The sequence below is a fragment of the Eleutherodactylus coqui genome, chromosome 1 (genome assembly GCF_035609145.1).
Source record: "Eleutherodactylus coqui strain aEleCoq1 chromosome 1, aEleCoq1.hap1, whole genome shotgun sequence".
NCBI classification, from domain to species: Eukaryota; Metazoa; Chordata; class Amphibia; order Anura; family Eleutherodactylidae; genus Eleutherodactylus; species Eleutherodactylus coqui.
Genome location: NC_089837.1, coordinates 298,515,400 through 298,537,480, shown reverse-complemented (window position 1 = coordinate 298,537,480; position 22,081 = coordinate 298,515,400). Strand labels below are relative to the sequence as shown.

At 47.0% G+C, this 22,081-nt stretch overlaps 1 protein-coding gene across 1 annotated transcript in view; it reads left to right on the top strand.

The window, feature by feature from the left end:
* The window catches only part of LOC136573161 (bone morphogenetic protein 8A-like), a 57,905-nt gene extending 46,044 nt beyond the window's left edge, over nucleotides 1-11,861 (top strand). The window contains exon 7 of the mRNA XM_066574398.1: nucleotides 11,615-11,861. Within this exon, the coding sequence (XP_066430495.1) occupies nucleotides 11,615-11,764 (150 nt within the window). The 3' untranslated portion in view covers nucleotides 11,765-11,861. The remainder of the gene's footprint in view (nucleotides 1-11,614) is intronic.
* The last annotated feature ends 10,220 nt before the right edge of the window (nucleotides 11,862-22,081 follow it).

Genomic DNA, 22,081 nt, shown 5'->3' with positions numbered 1-22,081 from the left:
TTACGTTATATAAATCGATAGACATTTTATACCAAAATAATCATCATGTCTATCACAATCCCCCCTTAAAATGTCTATCCTCTAATTCTCTATCTAATTTTCACAGTTCTCTGCGCATGAGCCTATAACTGGAGCGCGTTGAAGGTTCGTTTTAGGGTCTTCAAGGGGGTGTAGGACTTGTCCACTCCTTCTGGGGATGCATCCAGCAAACTCATGGTGGGAGCGGCTTTTCCAGCATCAGTTTCACAGGTCTCTCTGACACAGGGGATAACACAGCAGACTAGAACAGAAAAGGTAACCATCAGTTCACATACAACAGCGACGCCCGTCTGTGCCAGGATCCTTTACCACCCGCTCATCCATGGCGAGTGCTGGTCCCAAAAGTTAGCTCTTTTTAGTTAGTGCGGTCAGCTTCTTAATGGCAAGTGCGTCTTTACCCGCGGGTCACGTGTCGTCTAGGATGTAGGTACGACAAGTCTCCCCTATCATCTTACAGACACTCCCCTTTTTAGCTAAAGTCATATCTAAGGTCATTCTATTTTTTAAAAAGTCATAGTCGAAGTAGGTCCTATTGGTCGACTAGTCCCTATAAGGCGTCTCTAGTATAATTTATAAACCACTGCTAACTATAAAAAACATAATTAATCCAATCAACGTTTATTTACCATAATGAACAGGAAAATGGACTCGAATCTAGTTTTAACTTGGTCTCTAATTTTTAAAACTTGTCAGGTACCCCCCTTGGCTATCCTATGATGTCAATGTACATGTGTAGATCAAAACTACCACCAGGGGTCTCTCTTCTCGCTCTAGCATAATGTTACAATACTAGTAGCGTGCACAGGTACGCACGGCGTGGGACTCCCTAATCTTCACCCACACCAATGTCCCTCCTGGAGATAGTCCTAATGGTGAACACGTCCAGGTCGCCTCACCCTGACCCTACACTACCTAGTGACAAGACTGGAAGGAACCGCCGTACCTATGCGGAAAACAAGGATAGACCAACATGACAGGATAACCACAAAACACAGACTGAGTTGGATCGAGATAAAGTAACTATTGGGGGTAACCTCATTATCCTCAATGTTGTCTGACAGGATGTGGAGGGGCATAAGGGCTTTACTAAGGCACACTCCCCTGTCCAATTACCCTCCAGGCGGGTCCTCTACCTCATGTCACTACAAAGCCAGTAAACGTCTCCTAAGGACTGGACCTGATTCTGCATCTATTCCCCTCCTATCGTACCATAGGAGGAGCAATACCCGTTGGTGAGTTCCCCAAAAATCTCCCTCCACCCTGCCTATTTGCCTGGCAGGTGTAGTTTCCAGGGTAGTCAGTAATACTCTCTCTGGTGCAAAACACTTAAGTAGTTATAGAGTATTCCTTCTTCCATTTCTCACGGACAGTGTAATTAGCGGAAATGTTCGTGAAGAGACTAATAAACCACTCTTCAGCATCTACAGGGAGATTTAGGGGGACCATCCCCGAGTGTGGTCGGGCACTACCGCACACGCAACAGTTAGACTTGTTGCTCCTGTTAGCATTGTACCTCATCAACTCCAACCAGAGATTCTGGTCAGAGTAGCCAGTCGCTACTGTCAAGGTGTCCACAAAAGGTAGGGTCGGCTATGATCATCATGTTCGTCAAGGTCTTTATCTTACGGCGGAGGGGGTTAATTATGGGCACGGGACTAAGTGAAGGCTTCCATTCGGCTGCATCTACCATACCCCTTATTTTAAACTTCCCTAAGGGATCTGTCCTCCCGTACCGGTATGTCCCCAGACTATAAGTCCCTCCGTCCCCCGGGCTTGGATCTCCCATGGTTAGTGTAAAAACCGCATTAAAACCAAGCAACATACTAAGTTCAGCCTTCCAATACCTGCTGTCCTTATTATTCTCAAGGAGGGTTATACGACTAATTAGGGATTTCCCGCTCCTATCTTTCTTATTTAAGGCACTTTGCGGTTTATAGGACCAGTCTATTCCTGTGTTACATCCCACTAATCCCCAATAACGGCAGTCTTCTCCCCAGACGTTATCAGTGGCGCAAACATATTGTATTCCCCGGGTATATAAGTCATATAACCAGCTGGACTGAGCTAAATCTGGCCTGCGGTGGGATCTTGCGCCTAGACACGGGACCACAGTACAATAGTCGAAGGAATATGTGGCTACTTGAGCATTGAACGAGTTATACCAGAAGGTAACCATACCCCCATATTCTTCCGACTAAGGATTCCAGTTGCCACCCTCCTCTCTCACTAGCCCTAACCAGAGTAATGTCTTTGGCACAACTAAGACTGGTCTCCCGGATCTGAAGCTTTCTTACAGTATGAAGCATGGATCCATGTAAGTCTTTCGGCTAGTTTCACAGCTGTGGCAGTAGTCAGAAGCACCTGGTAGGGGCCATCAAATCGGGGCTCAAGAGGGTGCTTCCTGGGGAACTTCTTGACGCACTCCCAATCCCCAGGCTGCAAGATATGTGTCCCAGTGTCTGCCTCTGAGTCTGGAAGAGAACACCTGTGCATAGGCTTTGGTTAGTTCTTTAACAACGGAAATCACATACTCAGTCAACACATCAGATTGTAATTGTAACTACTGAGGATAGTAACGACCTAGCCTTGGGGCTAGCCCAAACAATCTCGTAGGGAGATAATGTATAATCCCCCCTGGGTTCATATCTAACACTATATAAGGCTATTAGAGGACAGTCTTTCCAAAGTGGCGTCATTTTTAAGTGTCTTACTTTTTAGCGTGCCACTACGTCTCTCCACCTTTCCACTACTCTAAAGGTGGTACAGTATGTAAAAGGCCTGGGATACACCCAGAGCAGACATGACATGTTACATTCACCTGCGAAGTTTATACCTGTGTCTGACTCTGAATCACCTCTGGTACCCCATATTCACAGTTTACCTCGTTCATGAGCTTCTTTGCGGTTACCTACTTGTTTGCCTTGGTAACAGGGTCGGCCTCCAACCTGCAAAGACATCAACAACAACAAGCATGTATTCATACTTCCCAACAAGTGGGAGCTGAACGTAGTCAATTTGCAATCCCTGAAATGGGTAGAGTGGTCCCGGCAAGTGTGATGTGGCAAATTTACTTCTGCCCTGACTCACCTATGGCATAGATCATGCTAAACAGGACAAATGATGCAGCCGCTACAGAGAACCCAGAAGTCACCCAACCTCTTTCAAGCGTCGTCGTCATTGCTGCTTTACTAGGTGGGTCTTTCCGTCCATCAGCTGGGCCATCATGGGATACAGGAACTGTGGTGGGCAAGTGCTGTTGACCGTTCACCACACGCTGTCCTGTTTCTGCTGCTCCCATATTAGTCCATTTATTCTTTTCTTCCTTGCTGGCTTGTAACTGTAAAAGTCTTTTAGCATATCAAAGTCCAAATTTTTGTCAATGTCCAAAGTTTTTTACCACTGACTCATGCTGTCAGTATCTTTCTTCTTTCTTCCACGGCTTGAGGGCCGCTGCCTTTGCTGCGCTGTCAGCAAGGGTGTCGTCTCTCGCCTCTCCAGTGTAGGAATTGGTGCGAACTCTCAACTTTGTCAGGTAGAAGTAGGGCCTCCATGCGACTCTGTACCGCTGCACCATTCTCAATTGGTTGTCCTGCTAAGGTAAAAAAACTGTCTGGCCTTCCATATTGGGCCGTAATCATGAGCTATGCCAAATGCATACCAGGAGTCAGTGTAAAGGGTTGCCGTCTTACCTCTCACCACTCTACTCGCCTCAGTGAGGGCCTTCAATTCCGCTTCTTGTACTGTGACATGAGGAGGCAGAGCTTCTGCTTCTAGGACATCTTGTTGTGTGACCACTGCATATCCGATGTGGAGTCATCAATCCTCACCCTGGTACCATCTGCAAAAAGCTCAACATATGCATTATCAACAGAGGTTCTGGTTACTGTTTGCATATCTGCAGTTTCTTACTGTATTAGTACTAAATAATCATGTTGATGTTCTATTTCACATGGCTCAGAATCTTGTTATCTTATTCCATTTATTTATTTTTTTTCAAACCCAATAGCTGATCTACAACACCTAGATCATCTATGGCCCAGATCACCTCTGCCTCCCCCCTTTTGAACAGGAATACTCAATGGAAAAAGAGTAATTGCGTTCAAACTAGTAAACCAAGAGGCACAAAAACAAGCACCTTGTAGGTCAAGGTGACATTATATGCAGCGAAGTCTGAGCGAAAATATCCTTTAGATTTTTTTTTTTTTCCAGGTTGCAGTTAGCATTTTTTAACACAAGGGGGCGCCACACAATTCAAATTTTACGTCACCCAGTGTAATAGTATTTCAGGGTATGGCCAGCGTTTAGCTTTTACTCTCCTGTCAGAATATAATTATAGCTTCAGTGTAGACTGACACTAGAATATACCAAAGACTTAAAGGAGATGTCCCGCGCCGAAACGGGTTTTTGTTTTTTTAAACCCCCCCCCCGTTCGTCGCGAGACAACCCCGATGCAGGGGTTAAAAAAACCACCCGCACAGCGCTTACCTGAATCCCGGCGGTCCGGCGTCTTCATACTCACCTGCTGAAGATGGCCGCCGGGATCCTCTGTCTTCATGGACCGCAGGGCTTCTGTGCGGTCCATTGCCGATTCCAGCCTCCTGATTGGCTGGAATCGGCACGTGACGGGGCGGAGCTACACGGAGCTACACGGAGCACCATAGAGAAGAGGAGAAGACCCGGACTGCGCAAGCGCGGCTAATTTGGCCATCGGAGGGCGAAAATTAGTCGGCACCATGGAGACGAGGACGCCAGCAACGGAGCAGGTAAGTATAAAACTTTTTATAACTTCTGTATGGCTCATAATTAATGCACAATGTACATTACAAAGTGCATTATTATGGCCATGCAGAAGTGTATAGACCCACTTGCTGCCTCGGGACAACCCCTTTAAAGAAAAACTAAAGAATACGGATGAATTAACATCCTACTCTGGGCAATTCAGTCCCTCTTTCTTCACATAAAAAGTAAAATTACTTCACCAAATTGCATGAAAAAGTTTGCTGGGTGACTATAGGGAAATTATTTCATCTGTAGGAGCCTTCCATAACATCATCTGTCTGAGCATCCATTGGAGAAGCGGGCAGTGGAAAACAGAGCCCCTGGGAACATGAGAGAGCGTCCCCTGTCATGTATTCCTGGTCTCTGCCCCCCATGCATCAACTCCAATCTTCCATGCACTATAAACCAGCTTAGTCATCTACTATGTCCCAAGCTGCATCTCCACAAAGGTTTGTTTCCCTGAACTTATCACACATCCAAAGTGGCCACATCTTGGAGTGTAACAAAGGCCGGTCAAACAAAACCTTACTTCAGACAATCATGATGTTAGCACTGGATACAGTGGCATTGGGGAATATAGGCCTCCCAAATGCAGCAAAATGGCCGCCAGAGGCAGAAGGGGGCGGGGCTACAGATCTCCCAGGTGAGGCAAAATGGCCGCTGGAGGAGGAAGGGGCGGGGCCAGGTCCTGTCCCGGATGGGGAGGGACCGGAAGTAACATCACACACCCTGAAAGTGAGCACATGGGGGGAAGTAACTTCAGGGTGGGGGCAGGCCTCACTACATTTACTGCAGAGTCACACTATGTTGGATTGTAAACATTGCAAGCACGGCCGCCATTACAGGGAGGGGCTGTAGTCAACACAAAGGCATTACATTGTTCATAAGCAATACACATACCCCACTACATGCTTTCCCCTCTTCAATCTCTTAACTACATTATACCTCCTCCTAGCAATCTAAAAACACCTTTCTTTCTGCTAGGCTTCCTGCTCATCTTCTGTAAACTTGCTACAGTCTATCTTATCTGTCCATGACCTAACATTTCTTTCTGCAACTTTTCCTGGTCCTTTCCCATTGTTCAGTAAACTCTGCTCCCTTCAGCAACCAGATCACAAGCTCTATGACCTTTGCCCTTGCTCACTCTGCTCAACTCTATGCTACCTGCTTATTCTATTCTATTCGAAGTTTCTGGACACAGTACTGTTTCTCTTGTAAAATCTGCTTTCTTCAAATCCTTCCAATATAACCTCTCTTTCCCACTCAGATTACAATGCACATTAATTCTACAAAACACAGGGAAAGACAAAGTAAACAGAAAGGGTTAATTGAGAAATGCTCTCAGTGGCTTAACTTCAGTCCACTCTCTTATCAGCACCCCTCCCCCAATAATCAACACTGCACATTCTTTCTATAGTACCAAACAGACGGGATTACTGGAGAATACCCACAACTGCTCAAGGTATATATCTCATCTACCTTTTTTAACAACCCACCGTCTAGTAATCCCCAAGAGCACTTCTTGTACACGTTCTAGACAGGACATTTTAGCTATACACAGAGACTGACGATTATTTTAAATGACCAAAACCTCAATAATATTCTGGAGACATCAGCCGTCACACCACGGCTATACTTCACACGTATATACCTTTTCACATATGAGAACATAACACGCTCAATCATAAAGGTAAGTATACGTATCATAAATCTTCCTAACCTCACACTAGATTCCTAGGAGTAAGTGTCTCTCGGCGTGCTCCCTCAGACTTAAACAGCCGAGTCCGCCCTCCCGACACATTAACCCTCACAGAATTTATCTCTTGGTCTTGCATAAACAATTTTTAACCGTCTCAGACACAACAGCATACAAAATACCCCTAGACAGGTAACATGGTGATTTTTCGAGTGGACAGAACTAGAGTTATTACCTGTCTTTCAGTGAAGGTCCAGTCTGGATCAGGAACAGGCAGAAAAGCAGTCAGAACCCAGCTCACATCGGTAGATTTACATAAAGCAATCTTACCGTGTTCTGTAGATTTTCGGGCCCCTGAGTTCTGCGTGCCATCTGCCGATCTCTGTACGTTCCAGGCTGTGACCTCACAGATCCACTCGCCCATCCAAGGACGACACTGTTCTGGATTATGATTTTCTCCAGCAGGCTTTGGGGTATTTTGCCGCTTCCGAATTATATCGTGTGCACACATCATCGACCAGAATCAGACACAAATGCTGGTCTAAAACCGGGAGAGTCTCTACAATGTGTAGAGGCTCAGGCTTTTTATTATAACACATGACAACCGCCCTTCAATGGGCGTGCAACAGATTACATCAGTAACATATAAGATTCTCATTTGTTGGATCATATAGAATCTCCCACCTCTCTGCCCACCCTCCCTCACGTCCGCCATAGTATGGACTTTGTCTTCTTTAGCATGCAGACAGCCTTAAGCAGTTTCTGTGTATGTGGCAACCCATTGTTTAACTAGCTTGTATGAGGAGTGGAAGGGGGCCTAGGTAAACACTCAGTATTAAACACAGGATATACACAACACTATGGCCCTTAACTCTTAGAGGTCTCTTGTGCAATCCCTATGTACTTAGCTAACATTAACATCAGACATCCTTCACCATCCCATTGTCTAGTAAATACTATGATTAGATTGTGTGTCGATCAAACTCCAGAGCTAAAAGTCATTACAACAGCAAAATACATTTACGTTATATAAATCGATAGACATTTTATACCAAAATAATCATCATGTCTATCACAATGTTCCATCTGCTAATTACATTCTCTACTCTCCTGCTAGCCCCGCACCCTTAGACGGAACATGGATTTCCTCTAATTGTCTGAAACCACCACTGGCCCCGCCTAGTCACTGGTGACTTGACTGATTGGTGTACCCCATTGTCAGCCTAAATTTCCAGACTCCTAATTGGCTGAACCAGTGTCTACAATGTCAGCTGCGATGAGTTTACTAGCCCTGTGCTATAGTGGTCTGTACTATGCACAGACAACTAACAAGGCCACAACAACAACAACCCCGTTCCATATAGAGCCACTGAAAATAATACATAACCATATGCTCACCTATAGCACAGTGCTCAACATACCTCATGTTCTGGACACAGGTTCAGTCCATCAGGAGTCTGAAAAATTAGATTGATGGCAAGGCACACTAATCAATCAAGAGGCCAGTGAATAAGTGGGGCCACTGGTGGTCTTTGGACAATTACAAGGGGGTACATGTTCCATCTGAGGGGATAGGGCTAGCAGAAGAGTAAAACCAAGTGAATAGCAGAAGGAATATCATTGGAGTTGAAGCAGTAAGTCTAGTAGGTGACTATTACACTTTCAGCCTAGCTGCACTGACAGCGAGCCGGGCGATCAGCTCATTCCCTGGCGATCAACTATTGATAACCTATCCTGAGGACAGGCCATCAACAGTATTTGCCCAGAAAACCCCTTTAACTTGCACTGTAATCTCAATCATTGTGTAGAACTGATGTCTAAACTTTATATGGCGACTATAATATTTAGAGCTATACTACATAAGAACTACTGTATCTAAGGTTGCTGTTGACTTATGTTGTTTCTGATGTGTGAATATAAAACACACCAAACAACATTTAATAGAGAGTAAGGCCATCTGCAGATGGGCGGGTCGGATCCGGCGGCGAGGATTCTCGCCGCGGGACCCGACCCGAGCGCCTGCAGAGAGCAGCGCGTACACACCTGCGTCCCGCAGCTCTGGCTCTTTCATGTGTCGGCTGCCGGGCAGCCGGCGCATGTGCAGACCGGAGCCCCACACAGAAACAGGACATGCCGCGGTTTGCATAGGATTGCGTTTGTTAACGCAATCCTATTCAGGCTTACAGCGGCGGAAATCCTGCCGCGGAAATTTCCGCCAGTGTGCAGGCGCCCTAAATATAGTTTTTAATACCCAAAAAGCAGCCTAATGTAGAGCTGTGTGTTATCTGTGGTGTTACATAAGACTGCAGGTGGCATCCTTCCTTATCTGTCCTAAAGGCCCATTTAGACACAACGATTATCACTCAAAATTCGCTCAAAAGCCATCTTTTGAGCGATAATCGTAACTGCACTGACATTGTGCAGTTTTCGTTAACCAGTCGCTGATTGTTGTCTTTCAGCATGCTGAAAGACAACGATCAGCTTTATCATGAATTCACAGCGGGATACCGCTGATACTATTGTTTCAGCTGTATCCTGCTCCCTGAACACAGGCGCGGTATGAAAAACACAGCAGTCCAGCTGTGTTCTTCATACTCCGCCGGGAGCTCCGAGCAGAGAACAGCTTGATGCAGAAGACAAGTGGCTGCTTGTCTTCTGCATACCCCGCTCGGAGCGCTCAGCTGTATAACAGCCAGGCGCAGAGAACAGCTGGATGCAGAAGACTAGCAGCCCCGCTTGTCTTCTGCTTCCCCTGCTCGCTTATCACTGTGTTATCTGTGGTGTTACATAGGACTACAGGTGGCATCAATACTCACTTTTCAGGTGCCGTCGGGGTCCACACCACTGCTTTCGGAGCTTCTGGCTGGCTGCTGGGCGCTTGTCAAGCCGGCAAAGCATTTATTGCTAGTGACAGGGATTGAATTCCCCACCTCCCAGCAAGAGCTCGCTCTGATTGGCTGAATGACAGCCTACTCAGCCATTCACAGCCAGCCGGCGAAACTAGAGGTAAATTTCTGGCTTGAAAAATCAGCGAAACTGGAAACCGGCAAAACTAGAAGACAACGAAACTAGAGTCTGACTATATATATATGTAATTTTTTTTTTTTCGGGTGTGTGTAGCGGTGCAACATATGTCCTGAGGTTAGAATTTTACACTTCTAGTGATGCCACTGGCTGTTAGTGCTGGATTGATAGGTCACTCAAGATGCAGTCGAGAGTTGTGGAGCTACGAAGGTGAAGAGAAGTTACACGGGAATAGGAGGCTGGGGTGGAAAGCTCCCAAACTGAACTTTTGCAGCTGGATCCATGAGCCTTTAGCTATGTCTCTGGTATTGGTGAGATGAAAACAGCTGAGCATGCACTCTCCCTCGAGACAGTGGAACCAGGCAATCTCATTCTCTGCATTGGTTATAGTCCAGTCAGTCATACCTTCACCAAATATTTATAATGTTGTAGACTGGGAAACCAATTATAAATAAATGAAGTGATTGTTAATACACTTTGATATGCGTTTCCCAGTCTCCCTTATTTGCATATTATCCAGAGGAGCATGAATGGCCTTTTAAGTCTCGTCACTCACTCACTCGCCTTCTAGTTGCTCTCCCTATGGAGAAAAGCTAGTGTTTCTCATACATACCAGATCATTGTCAGTAAAGTAAAAAGCTATCCAATTTGATAGAGTACCCCAATAGCTGCTATACTACCATTGTATTTGTTACTATTTTGTATTTGTTTTCATATTTTGTGTCTTCATAGGCGACATAGTAATGTGTTCTAAGGCTGGGCTCACAAACGCCAGAATCCCATCGGAAATCTCGCGGCTTGGCCGCAGCGAAAAAACGCAAGATTTACGCCAGGAAAAGCACTGCTTCAAATCCCGTGGCACTTAGCCGCAAGTTTTAAAGTGGCCTGGCCGCACGCTCTTCCGCTGCGGCCGGCGCTGCCATAAGGGAGAGCGTGGCTGCAGCGGAAGAAGAACAAAAACGAACATGCTGCGGCTGGCGAATCCGCACTGCAGCGCCGGCTTCTGCCGGCTTTGCCACGGCAGATTCGCCATCCCGTGTGGACGAGATTTCTGAGAAATCTTGTCCACATGCCTGGCTAACCCCAGGATTAGCGTCCGCAGGCGGATTTGCCGCGGCGAAACTCCGGACGGAATTTCCACGGCAAATCCGCCCTGTGTGAACCCAGCCTTACAGTTCTTTACTAACAGTGAAGCAAATTTATGCATTTGTTTTTACAAGGTCAAAAGTGCATGAAACATAAAGATAGTTGCTGGAAACGTCTCAGGTTTCTACAGAAAAATAGTCAGACAAGGGTTACAACTTGCCAAAGAGGCCGCCCAGACCTTTTCCCCACTGCAATATTATTACTGCTACTTTGGTCATTGGCTGACTAATCCCCTCGGTCAGAAGAACTTCCTATTCAGTTTAAGATCAGAAAGTGTGTTGTTTTATCCTCACATACAAATACAAGGTTACATTCAGGATATGCCTCATATAGGGGGTGGTGTTATCCTAGTCAACTTCTATCCAGCCTAAGTAAAATAAAACATGAATAGAAGCTGGTAAAACAGTAACAGCAGTGTGTAAGGGTTTATTTTTATTATTTTTATTTAATACGAAGAGAGCCAATGAACTGATGAAAAACGGCCAAATCTGTAAGTATCCTAGAGGACTTCTAGCTTACTATATGAAAGAGTGATCTCATTTCGCCACAAGGACAAGCAAATCTGAGCCTAATAAAGTCGCTACAAAGTAACAAAACAAGAAAAATCAGCATGTGTGCCTGTCACTGGTACAGCGGCATGAAGCCCTCTACCGGTCATATTACTGAGTAGTGCTCAAGGCAAGCTTTGAAATAAGCAGTAATAGGGAATCCAATGTAAACTAGCAAACATACTGCCAAGGAAAACAGTCAAGAATCAACTGAAAATAATCTAACTCCTGTTTCGTATCCTTCTCACTGAGAAGAATGGTCTTTTTATGAGTTGTATATTTCTTATAAGCCCTTCAGATGTGTTACATGCTAGCTATCCATGTTGTTTATGCTTTGTTTTACAAGGTCACTGTATTTATCAGCTAATGTATTCTTCTCCAGGTTCACCTTATGAAGCCAGAAAGTGTGCCCAAAGCGTGTTGCGCTCCTACAAAACTGTCGGCCACATCAGTCCTTTATTATGACAACAATAACAATGTAATACTTAAAAAGCACCGGAACATGGTGGTCAAATCTTGTGGATGCCACTGAACAAGATGGAAGATGAGGAGTTGCACTGACGCAAAGATTTGTTGAACGTATTTATGTAACTTGGTAAACTGTTATATTAAATTAATCATTTAAGAGAATAAATGTCAGTTTTAAATATAACGAGGAATGATGTGTAATGGGAAATATTCTAATGGATTGTTATATCAATTTTTACGGAGAAGGGGGTGCCACTAGGAAACATTCAGGTAATGGTGCCAGAGTAGCAGTATACCTAGCATATCAACACCAGGCATATCCTGTTAGGCCCAATTTGATCACCCGCGCAGAAGATCCGCAATTGAAAGTACCCATAGGGAAGCATTGGCATCCGCATGGAATTTAAGCATGCGGATTTGATTTGCAGAGCGTTTGGTGTGGAAAATAAATCGCAGTATGCTCCATTTCAGTGCCAATTCCGTGCGGACAGGCTTAATAGAAGTCAATGGGTGCGGACGATCCGCAGTGTATCCGCAAATACAATAGCGGATGCACTGCGGATTTGAAGGTTAAAATCAATTAGGGCGGTGGGGAAAAGACTGGAAGCTGGGGTTTGCGCAGAAAAAGACAGGAATTAGGTCTTACCTGTTAATTCCTTTTCTTGAAGTCATCCTGACAGCATACACCTGGAGGTTGTCCGCTGGACACCTGTTGGGACAGGAAGCGGAAAAACACAAAAGGTAACTCCCACCTCCGGCTCACCAGTGTGTACCAAATAACTACAGTGACCCGGCTTTGCTTAACCAATCATTTTTAATACAGAAATCATAGTACAATACGTTACTTCACGTAAAAATAACTCAAGGGGAGGGGAAAGCCCCTATGCTGTCAGGATGACTTCAGGAAAAGGAATTAACAGGTAGGACCTAATTCCTGTCTTCCCCTCGTCATCCTGACAGCATACACCTGGAGAAGTGCCAACACCCAAGGGCTTTAGGGAGGGACCACTGCCTGTAGCACCTTCCGCCCAAAGGCCATATCACGGCTGGCCCCCAGGTCCAGGCGATAGTATTTAGTGAAGGTATGAGTGCTCGACCATGTGGCGGCCCTGCAGATCTGGTCTTTTGTCGCCTGGGCTCTCTCCGCCCAGAAACAGGCGACCGCCCTAGTGGAATGGGCTCTAACGTTGCCCGGGAGTGGAATCCCCTGGGATCTGTACGCCTCTTCTATGGCCCTCCTGACCCAACGCGCTAAGGAGTCCTTAGTAGCGGCCCCTCCTCTGCGTGGACCCTGAAATTGAATAAAAAGGTTGTTAGACTTCCTGAAGGAATGTGTGACCTCCAAATACTTCAGGACTGCTCGTCTAACATCTAGATTATGGAACCTCTGTTCCATGGTGTTACGGGGTTCCTGGCAGAAGGAGGGAAGTACTATTCGCTGTTCTCTGTGAAAGTCTGTGAGAACCTTCGGTTGGAAAAAGGGGTCAGGCCTGAACTCTATTTTATCCGGGAAGATGGTCATATACGGAGTCCTAATAGAGAGGGATTGGATCTCCCCAATCCGTCTAGCGGATGTGATGGCAACTAGAAAAGCTACCTTATAGGAGAGGATCTTAACTGATAGATCTTCCAAGGGCTCAAAGGGGTGTGCGCAGAGGGCCTGTAAAACTAGGTTAAGGTCCCATGGGGGCATGGTTTCCCTTACAAAGGGGTGGAGTCTGACTGCCCCTTTAAGATATTTCCTAATTCGCCTATGGTCGCCTAAGGGGGAGTCAAAGAAGGCTCCAAGGGCGGCCACCTGGACCTTAAGGGTACTAAGTCTTAGCCCCATATCTAATCCATCCTGTAGGAACTCCAATATCTTGTTAATGTCAGGCTGTTGGAGGTTATGAATACTATGCCCCAACCACCTAGAGAAGGTATCCCACACCCTAGTGTATATATCTCTGGTGGATTTTTTGAGGCTCTCACATAAAGTAGTGGTCACCCTCCCTGATAGGCTCTGGCTCAGGTATTTTACCCGCTCAGCTTCCAGGCCGTCAGTCTGAACTGTCGGACCTTTGGGCATATTAGAGGACCCTGCTGAATGAGGTCGTCTCTCTGCGGCAGATGTAGAGGATCCTGTGTCGAGAGAACGGCCAGGAGCGGGAACCAGGGTCTCTTGGGCCAGAATGGGGCCACCAGGATAACGGAGCCTGGGGACCCCTGAATTTTCCTTAGGACCAGAGGGATCAGGGGGATAGGTGGGAAGGTGTATGCAAGGTCCCAATTCCAAGACTGGGACAGTGCGTCTATTCCCAGGGAGCCCCCGTCTGCTCCCCTGGAGAAAAACCGGGGACACTTGGTGTTCTCCCGAGAGCCGAACAAGTCCACCTTTGGTGTCCCCCATCTTTCTATAATTAGCTGGGATGCATGTGAATGTAGAGTCCACTCCCCCGGATCTATCTTCCTGCGGCTGAGATGGTCTGCCATGGAGTTCTCTGGGCCCCTTACGTGGAACGCTGTGACGGAAGGTGTCTGCTGCTCTATCCACCCGAGAACTTTCGCCACCAGGTCTTGGAGTCGGGGGTTCTGCGTTGATCCCTGGTGGCGAATGAGGGACACAGTTGTTATATTATCCGAAAAGATCTTAATGTGTCTACTCCTGATCTCTGTCTCGAGGTCCCGAATGGCCTTCCAGACAGCGCAAAGTTCTTTGTAGTTGGAGGACTGAGTAGCTTCCTCCTGGTTCCAGCCCCCTTGGACGTAATGACGGCCTAAGTGGGCCCCCCAGCCAGTTGCACTCGCGTCAGTAAAGATGGATACTGGGGATGCGGGGTACCAAACCGTGGTTCTGGCAAGGTTGGTAATAGACATCCACCACCCCAAGGAGGACTTTATCTTGTGGGTAAGGACGACTATCTGATCCAGGGAAGCGGGTGATTTATCCCAATTGCTCAGGATAAAGTCTTGGAGGGTTCTACAATGTAATTGGGCCCAAGGGACTACCCCGATGCAAGATGTCATGAGCCGAGGACCCTCATGCCTCTCCTAAGGGAGACTTTGGCGGCTAGAGAAAGTGCCCAACACTCGTCCTGGATCGCTTTTTGCCTTTCTAGGGGAAGGGATGAACACTGGCTGTGTGAGTCCAGAATAACTCCCAGGAATTTTTTCTTTTGTTCGGGCAGAAGACTAGATTTAACGGTGTTGATGATCCAGCCTAGTGATTCGAACAGACGGAGTGTGAGGTTGACCTGGAACCGGAGTTCTGAAGCTGATCCTGCTATGATCAGGAAATCGTCGAGGTATGGGACAATCAACACCTTGTTAGTCCTTAGTGCCGCCACCATCTCTAACACCAGTTTGGAGAACACCCGGGGTGCGGAGGAAATCCCGAACGGCAGGCACGTAAACTGGAAGTGAGAGACTGACCCATCAATCACCAGGGCAAATCGCAGAAGCTGCTGGAAATCTATGTGTATAGGGACATGGTAGTAGGCGTCCTTTAAGTCCACGGTGGCCATGACGCCATCTGGTGCGATTAAGGGGATTGCTGACCACACCGATTCCATTTTAAATCTTTGATATGAGATAGATTTATTCAGGAATTTCAAATTAATTATGCTTCTATAGGAACCGTTAGATTTTTTAACGAGAAACAAGGGGGAGTAGCACCCCTTGAACCGTTGTTCTGTGGGAACCCGAGTGATGGCCCCTAGGGACAATAGCTCCTGCACCACCAACTGGAGGGCCTGAGCAGACGAGGGTGACTGGCAGGGGGTGACCACGAACCTCCGGGGAGGAGGGGAGGAAAATTCAATTTTATAGCCTTCCGAGACTAGGCGTAAGGCCCAGGGATTGGAGGTCACCTCATTCCATTTAAGCGCGAACCCCCTCAGCCTACCCCCTACTTGTAGGGTCCTGGAGGGCGGATTCTCACCCTTTCCACCTTTGGGATAGGACCAGGAGGAAGGCCGCTTGAAGGACTTATCCGATGCCTTCTCTAGGAGTGTATCCAAGTAAGGCCCAAAGATTCTGTGTCCTTGGAAGGGCAAGGAACAGAGACTGTTCTTCGATGCGTTATCCCCTGTCCAGGCCTTAACCCAGACGGCCCTCCTGGCTGTGTTAGAGAGGGCTGCTGAACGGGCCCCGAACCTCACCGACTCCATAGAGGCGTCTGCCAGAAAGCCGGTTGCCTGTTGGAGGAGGGGAGGGCAGTTGGAGATGTCTTCCCTAGAGCCCCTCTGAGAAATCAGCGTCTGAAGTTGGTCCAACCAGACCGTCATAGATCTTGCCACAGATGTGGCCGTGATGTTAGCTTTAACGGTCAGGGCCGCAATCTCCCAGGCCTTTTTCATTGCTGAATCCACTTTGGTATCTAGTGGATCCCGCAGTTGGGAAATGTCCCCAAAGGGGAGGGCTGCTTTCTTTGAGACCCTGGCAACCGCCAGGTCCACCTTAGGGACGGTTTCCAGAAACTCGATATCTTCTGGTGTGAAGACCATCCGATCCTTGAATTCTTTGGACAGGAAGAATTTGTGTTCTGCCTGCTCCATTCTGTCAGGATCAGTTGTTTTAAAATGTCATTAACCGGGAATGACGGTTTTTGCTGCGGTAGGAGTCCCCGGAACAGGCTATCTTGAAAAGATGGCTGCTGCGGCACCTCTTCCTCCACCTGCATGGTGCGTCGGACCGCGGTTAACAGCTGACCCAGGTCCGCCGATGAAAAGAAGTATTTCCTTACATCCTCCATAGGCGGCAAGGATTCTGAGGGAGAATCTTCTAGGAGTCCTTCCTCAGAGTCAGACTCTTCCATTCGTGTCCGCCTCACCCTTTTCATGGGGGGCGGAAGAGAAAGATGAGAGAGAGGCTTCAATCTCCTCGCGAATCATGGATCGGATGTCCGACATGGCAGAGGAGCCCTCTTCATGGACCACTTTCTCTGTACAGTCTGCACATAGTGGCTTGGTGTGGCCCTCTTCTAGCCGCCGCAAGCAGACCGGACATTTGCGCACTCGCTTTTTGGCCTCTCTAACCTTTTGCGCATCTCTGTCCTAAAGAGACGGAGACAGCAAAAGGAACTTCCAGCACTTTGATACTTGTTTCTCCTTCCTCCCCCCGGTACAAGACCCAAAGGAGGTCTACTCACCAGCAGGCTGCTCTCAGCGTCCTCTCTGGCTGACATCTTCAGTAAAGGTGCAGACAGGAGAGATGCAGGGGAATCCAGTGTTTTAATTTTCAAATTTGGTGCCGACACACCCCCTTTACGCAAAGCCACGCCCCTTTACATGAGGCCACGCCCCCGCGTGATGCGGCCGCGCTGATGTCACGCCGCCGCGCCAGACCCAGGGGATACGCCGCATACAGAGGGACGCCGACCAGGAGGAACGCATGGAGCTGCTGCCGCGAGCACGTCGTCCAGACCGGCCCTGAGCCCCTGCTATTCCCCGCATACCTCTGCCTGCTGGTGCTGCTGGATCCCCGCTGGAGACGCCGGGCTTCTGTTCCAGGCCCTCCAGGTACCGGGGCTGCTTCTACCAGTACGACTACCCTCTGGGCAGCGTACTGGGGGAGGATTTTCCACAGGGGAAACAGTGCTGGTGGATCCTGCGGGTGAGGGTCCCTTCGTAGGGTCTCACCCGCGCAAGCTCTGTCAGCCCGACCAGAGAGTCTTCCCCCCAGGGGCGGACAGGCTGCACGGGAGTCTTCTTTTTTCCTTGTTCACCTCCAGCATACACCTGGAGGCTCCGCTTGGACTGTCCTGTAGGGACAGGAAGACACTGGTGAGCCGGTGGTGGGAGTTACCTTTTGTGTTTTTCCGCTTCCTGTCCCAACAGGTGTCCAGCGGACAACCTCCAGGTGTATGCTGTCAGGATGACGAGGGGAAAATAATACATCCACGATCTCCCGCAAATTATTTCCACGGGTCTCCCACTGCGGAAATTCGTATGCCAAATCCGATCCGCCCATGGACATGAGGCCTTACCCTATTTCTTGCAACAGTGCAAACTGCGTATAATGCTAGGTTCACAACATGTTTAAAAGGAAGAATAGGTCATGGCATAGGGGACAGATGGGAAACATTCCCTAGAAACTGGCTGGGATCTCATCCAACTTTTCCTCTAAAAAGAGTTCTAACTTTAGGACCCATACCTATCTGAATAATGTAGCTCCCTGGGCTGACTGTGTGCAGTAGTCAGGCATGCTCAGAAGTACAGGAACAGCTAAGCAGTCTGACGCGTTTTCCGTAACTCCCATAGAAGTGAATAGGAGTTACGGAAATAGTACTACATGAACTATGTTGTTTCTGTAGCTCGGCAGCTGCAGAAACCATGTAGCTTGCTGTCCTATGCTTTTCCGTTGCGGCTGGCACTACCATAGAGGAGAGTGCGGCCGCAACAGGATAAATAAAGAATGGACATGCTGCATCCGGCGAACCCGCGCCACAATGCCAACTCCTGCCGTCTTTGCCATGACGTATTTACCGTCCTGTGTGGATGAGATTTCTGAAAAATCTCATCCATATGGCTGCATTTCCTCATCCACATGGCCGCAAATATTAGGCAAACTGAAATAGATCTAGATTCAATGACTTATTCTGGTTGAAAGCTGATAGATCTCATTATGAATGTTAAGCCACAAGGTAATCACTCATTCTAAAATTATAGGAGTTACAGAGAAGACACCCAAGCCTTCTGTGCACTAAAATGATGCAATGGAACCAGAGCTGAACCATCAAGCTGAAAACTAGCATAGCATTAGTTGGGCAAAAAAGTTGGTAGTAAAAATGCAATCCTATAATATTCAATAATTTAGCCATAATATTATAAAATAACTGATTTCCAGAACGATATATTTACTGCATAAAATCATGTTTAGACAATTGGTCACAGTTCAGAAACAGTGCTTGTCTACATGATAGTGCATACTGTAGTAGTTGCTGCTGTAAAATACCACAGATACACGGATAAATTACTGCTGGCTTACGGAGTGACACAGTCCCAGAAAGAAGAAAAATCCAGCAACTTGAACATGGAATAGTATTCAAGACTTCCTTACGAAGTATAAAAAAAAAAACATACAAAGAAAAGTGCAGCTTGACCTACATGATTACGATGGGACACCAGTCTTTGGGTCCCACGAGCTTTAAAAGGAATGTACTACCCAGATTTTTTCTACTACCGTATATACCGGCGTATAAGACGACTTTTGAACCCCGAAAAATCTGCTCTGCAGTCGGGGGTCGTCTTATGCGCCGGTAATAGAAAAAAAAAAAAAAGTGTAAAAAAAAATAAATTTATTACTCACCTCCCACGGCGTTCTGTCGCGCTCCGGCAGGATGTCGCTCGCTCCGGCAGGCTGTCGCTCGCTCCGGCAGGCTGTCGCTCGCTCCTCGTCCCCGCCGCAGCATAGCTTTCTGAATGCGGGGCTTGAAATCCCCGCTTCCAGAAAGCTAATACACACGCCGGCAGCCATGACAGCATTGAATGGCTGTGATTGGCTGAAGGCGCACGTGTTAGCAATCACACCCATTCAATGATGTCATTGAATAGTGTGATTGGCTGAAGCCACGTGTGCTTTAGCCAATCACAGCCATTCAATGATGTCATGGCTGCCGGCGTGTGTATTAGCTTTCTGGAAGCGGGGATTTCAAGCCCCGCATTCAGAAAGCTATGCTGCGGCGGGGACGAGGAGCGAGCGACAGCCTGCCGGAGCGAGCGACATCCTGCCGGAGCGCGACAGAACGCCGTGGGAGGTGAGTAATGATTTTTTTTTTTTCTCCACTGTATACCGGCGTATAAGGTGACAGTTGGGGGGTCGTCTTATACGCCCCGTCGCCTTATACGCCGGTATATACGGTAATTAAAAAACAGATAGTGAGCCATTGGTTTTTGAAATCTATACTTTATGCTATGGTGGTATTTTCTCTACATGATTATGGGGTACTCATCTTGCCTCAGTCCCTAACAGCATTTGGAGATATGTTTTACAGCAGTGACATAGATCATACAAAATAATGGACTGTAGATGTCCATGGACTTCAAAGGAAGTGTGCTCTAGGCAAAGGTCAGTGTGAAGGGAGGAAGAGAACTGTAATCATCACCTATTATGAATGGTGGATCATGTGATAATTATATATTAGCGTAACCGGTCGTTGAAATCCTACCTGTGATGAGAATGAGATGACTACTGCAGAGTGATCGTTACAGAACAGGAGGTGTCAGCTTTAAGCTAGGCTCACACTACCGGGTCTGATCAGTGTATTCCTCACGCAGGCCTTGCGTACAGAATACGCTTTACTAATCTCCCATAGGCAGCCATGTTGTGCGAAATACACGAGCAAGAAAAATCACAGCATATTCTATCTTGACGTGTATTATGCATACTTGCTGCGTGTCTCTTGTTGTCGGCATGCCACGAATTACGTTTGTGTGAGCCCAGCCTTATTAGTATTTATAGTGAAAAGTGCAATTTCAAGGTTTTTTGTTTTTTTTAAATATAAATAAATAAATAGCAACATGGAAACTAAAGCTATTCAAACATTCTTAATTATATTTACAATAGAAACCTGATTCAAATAAAAATGGTCTCTCTTTAAGAAGGGGTATTCATCTGAGATGGGAATATCCATCTGTATGCTGCAGTCAGAGATGGCTGGGTTTTACGGTTCTCCTAGGCTGTTTCTATAAAAACTCGGCCACCATTGGCCATGGCATATGTAACTCCCAAAGAAGTGAATGGGAGTCATATAAATAACGTAGCACAGTGAACTACTTTGTCTTTACAACTGGAAGCCGGAGCAAGGAGATTTTAAATTTTTCCAGGCTCTCCAGGGCTTCTGCGCATGTGTCTGTCATTTTGCTGCCGGGTCTGTGGAGAATGATCACATCAGGGTTCAAAAGTGGAGGCCTCCAGGAGGAAGTTTTATCTCCCCTCACCGATCGCATCAGTGAGGGGAGATGAAACAAACTTTAAAAAAAAACTTTTATGTGATTGCCGTTATCTATTGGACAACAGCGATCACGTGACTGGGGACTGCTCACTGTGGCCCGCAGTCACTGCTCCAGGCTGTTGGATACCTTTGGTAGCCAGGAGCAAGGAAACTTTAAATTTCCTGGGCCCTCAACAGCTTCTGTACTTGCGTTCGCTATTTTGCCAACGGGTACAAGAGTAGAAGCCAGGGAAAGGTCCATGAATAAAGATCTCGCTGGGGGACAAATCCGGCAGCCTTAGGTAATTAATTTAATCACGCCTCACTTTTTTTAAACATTATTCATTGGATAACAGTGATCACATGACCAGGGGCTGTATATTGGGGCTCCCCATGACATCTTCAAGCTCTCAGATACCTTTCGTAGCCAGGAGCAGAGAGATTTTAAATTTCCCGGGCAATCCCCGGCTTCTGTGCATGCGTCCACCATTATGCCTACGGTGATTACGTGACCGGGGACAGCACACCGCGGCCCCCCACCTTTGGTAGCTGGGAGATTTAAAATTTCCTGGGCTGCTGGTGGCGTGCATGCACAGAAGCCGGTGGCAGGTCCTTGCAGGATCAGATCGTCGTGGGGCATTGCGTAAGCCAAAGGTGAGTAGTTTCATCTCCCCTTGCGGATTGGATCCGTGAGGGGAGATGAAACTAACTTTTTAAAAACTTTAACGCAATTGCCGTTATCCGTGGCCCCCCATGACAGCTCCAGGCTTTCGGCTACCTCTGGTAGCAAATACCAGGAAGCTGTCACACTCACGGACCCCAAGGCTTTATTCTTCAGGGCTTGCGTGTTTTTACAGCCCTGTAGAATGAAGCCCAGACACCCAGGACATGAAAACACGTATGGGTGGTCACTAAGGTGGTTAAAGAAAAAGAAAACATGTCTGGAGTTTACTAAACGGTATATCAAAGACTCCCCAAACACATGGAAGAAGGTTCTCTAGTCAAATAAGACTAAAATTAAGCTTTTTGGCTTCCATGGCAAATGGAATGTGTGGTGCAAACCCAACACTTCCCATCACACCAGGAACACACTTCTCATAGTGAAGTGTGGTGGTGTTGAGATGCCCTCTATCGACAGGGACTGAAAAACTAGTTAGGACTGAAGGACAGAGGAATGGCATTTAATACAAGGCAATTCTTGAGGCAAACCTGTTTCACTCTGCTAGAGAATTGACATTGGGACAGAGGGTCACCTTCCAGCAACAGTGGTTTAAGATGAAACATTTATATGTCTTGACATGGCTTAGTCAAAGTCCAGACCTCAATCCAATTTAGAATTTGTGACATGAATTGAGATCTGCTATACACCAACATAATCCATCTAATTTGAAGCACTTTTTACTAGAATAATGTGGAAAAATCCCAAAATCTTGATGGGTGTGAATACTTTCACAAGACACTATACAGGTT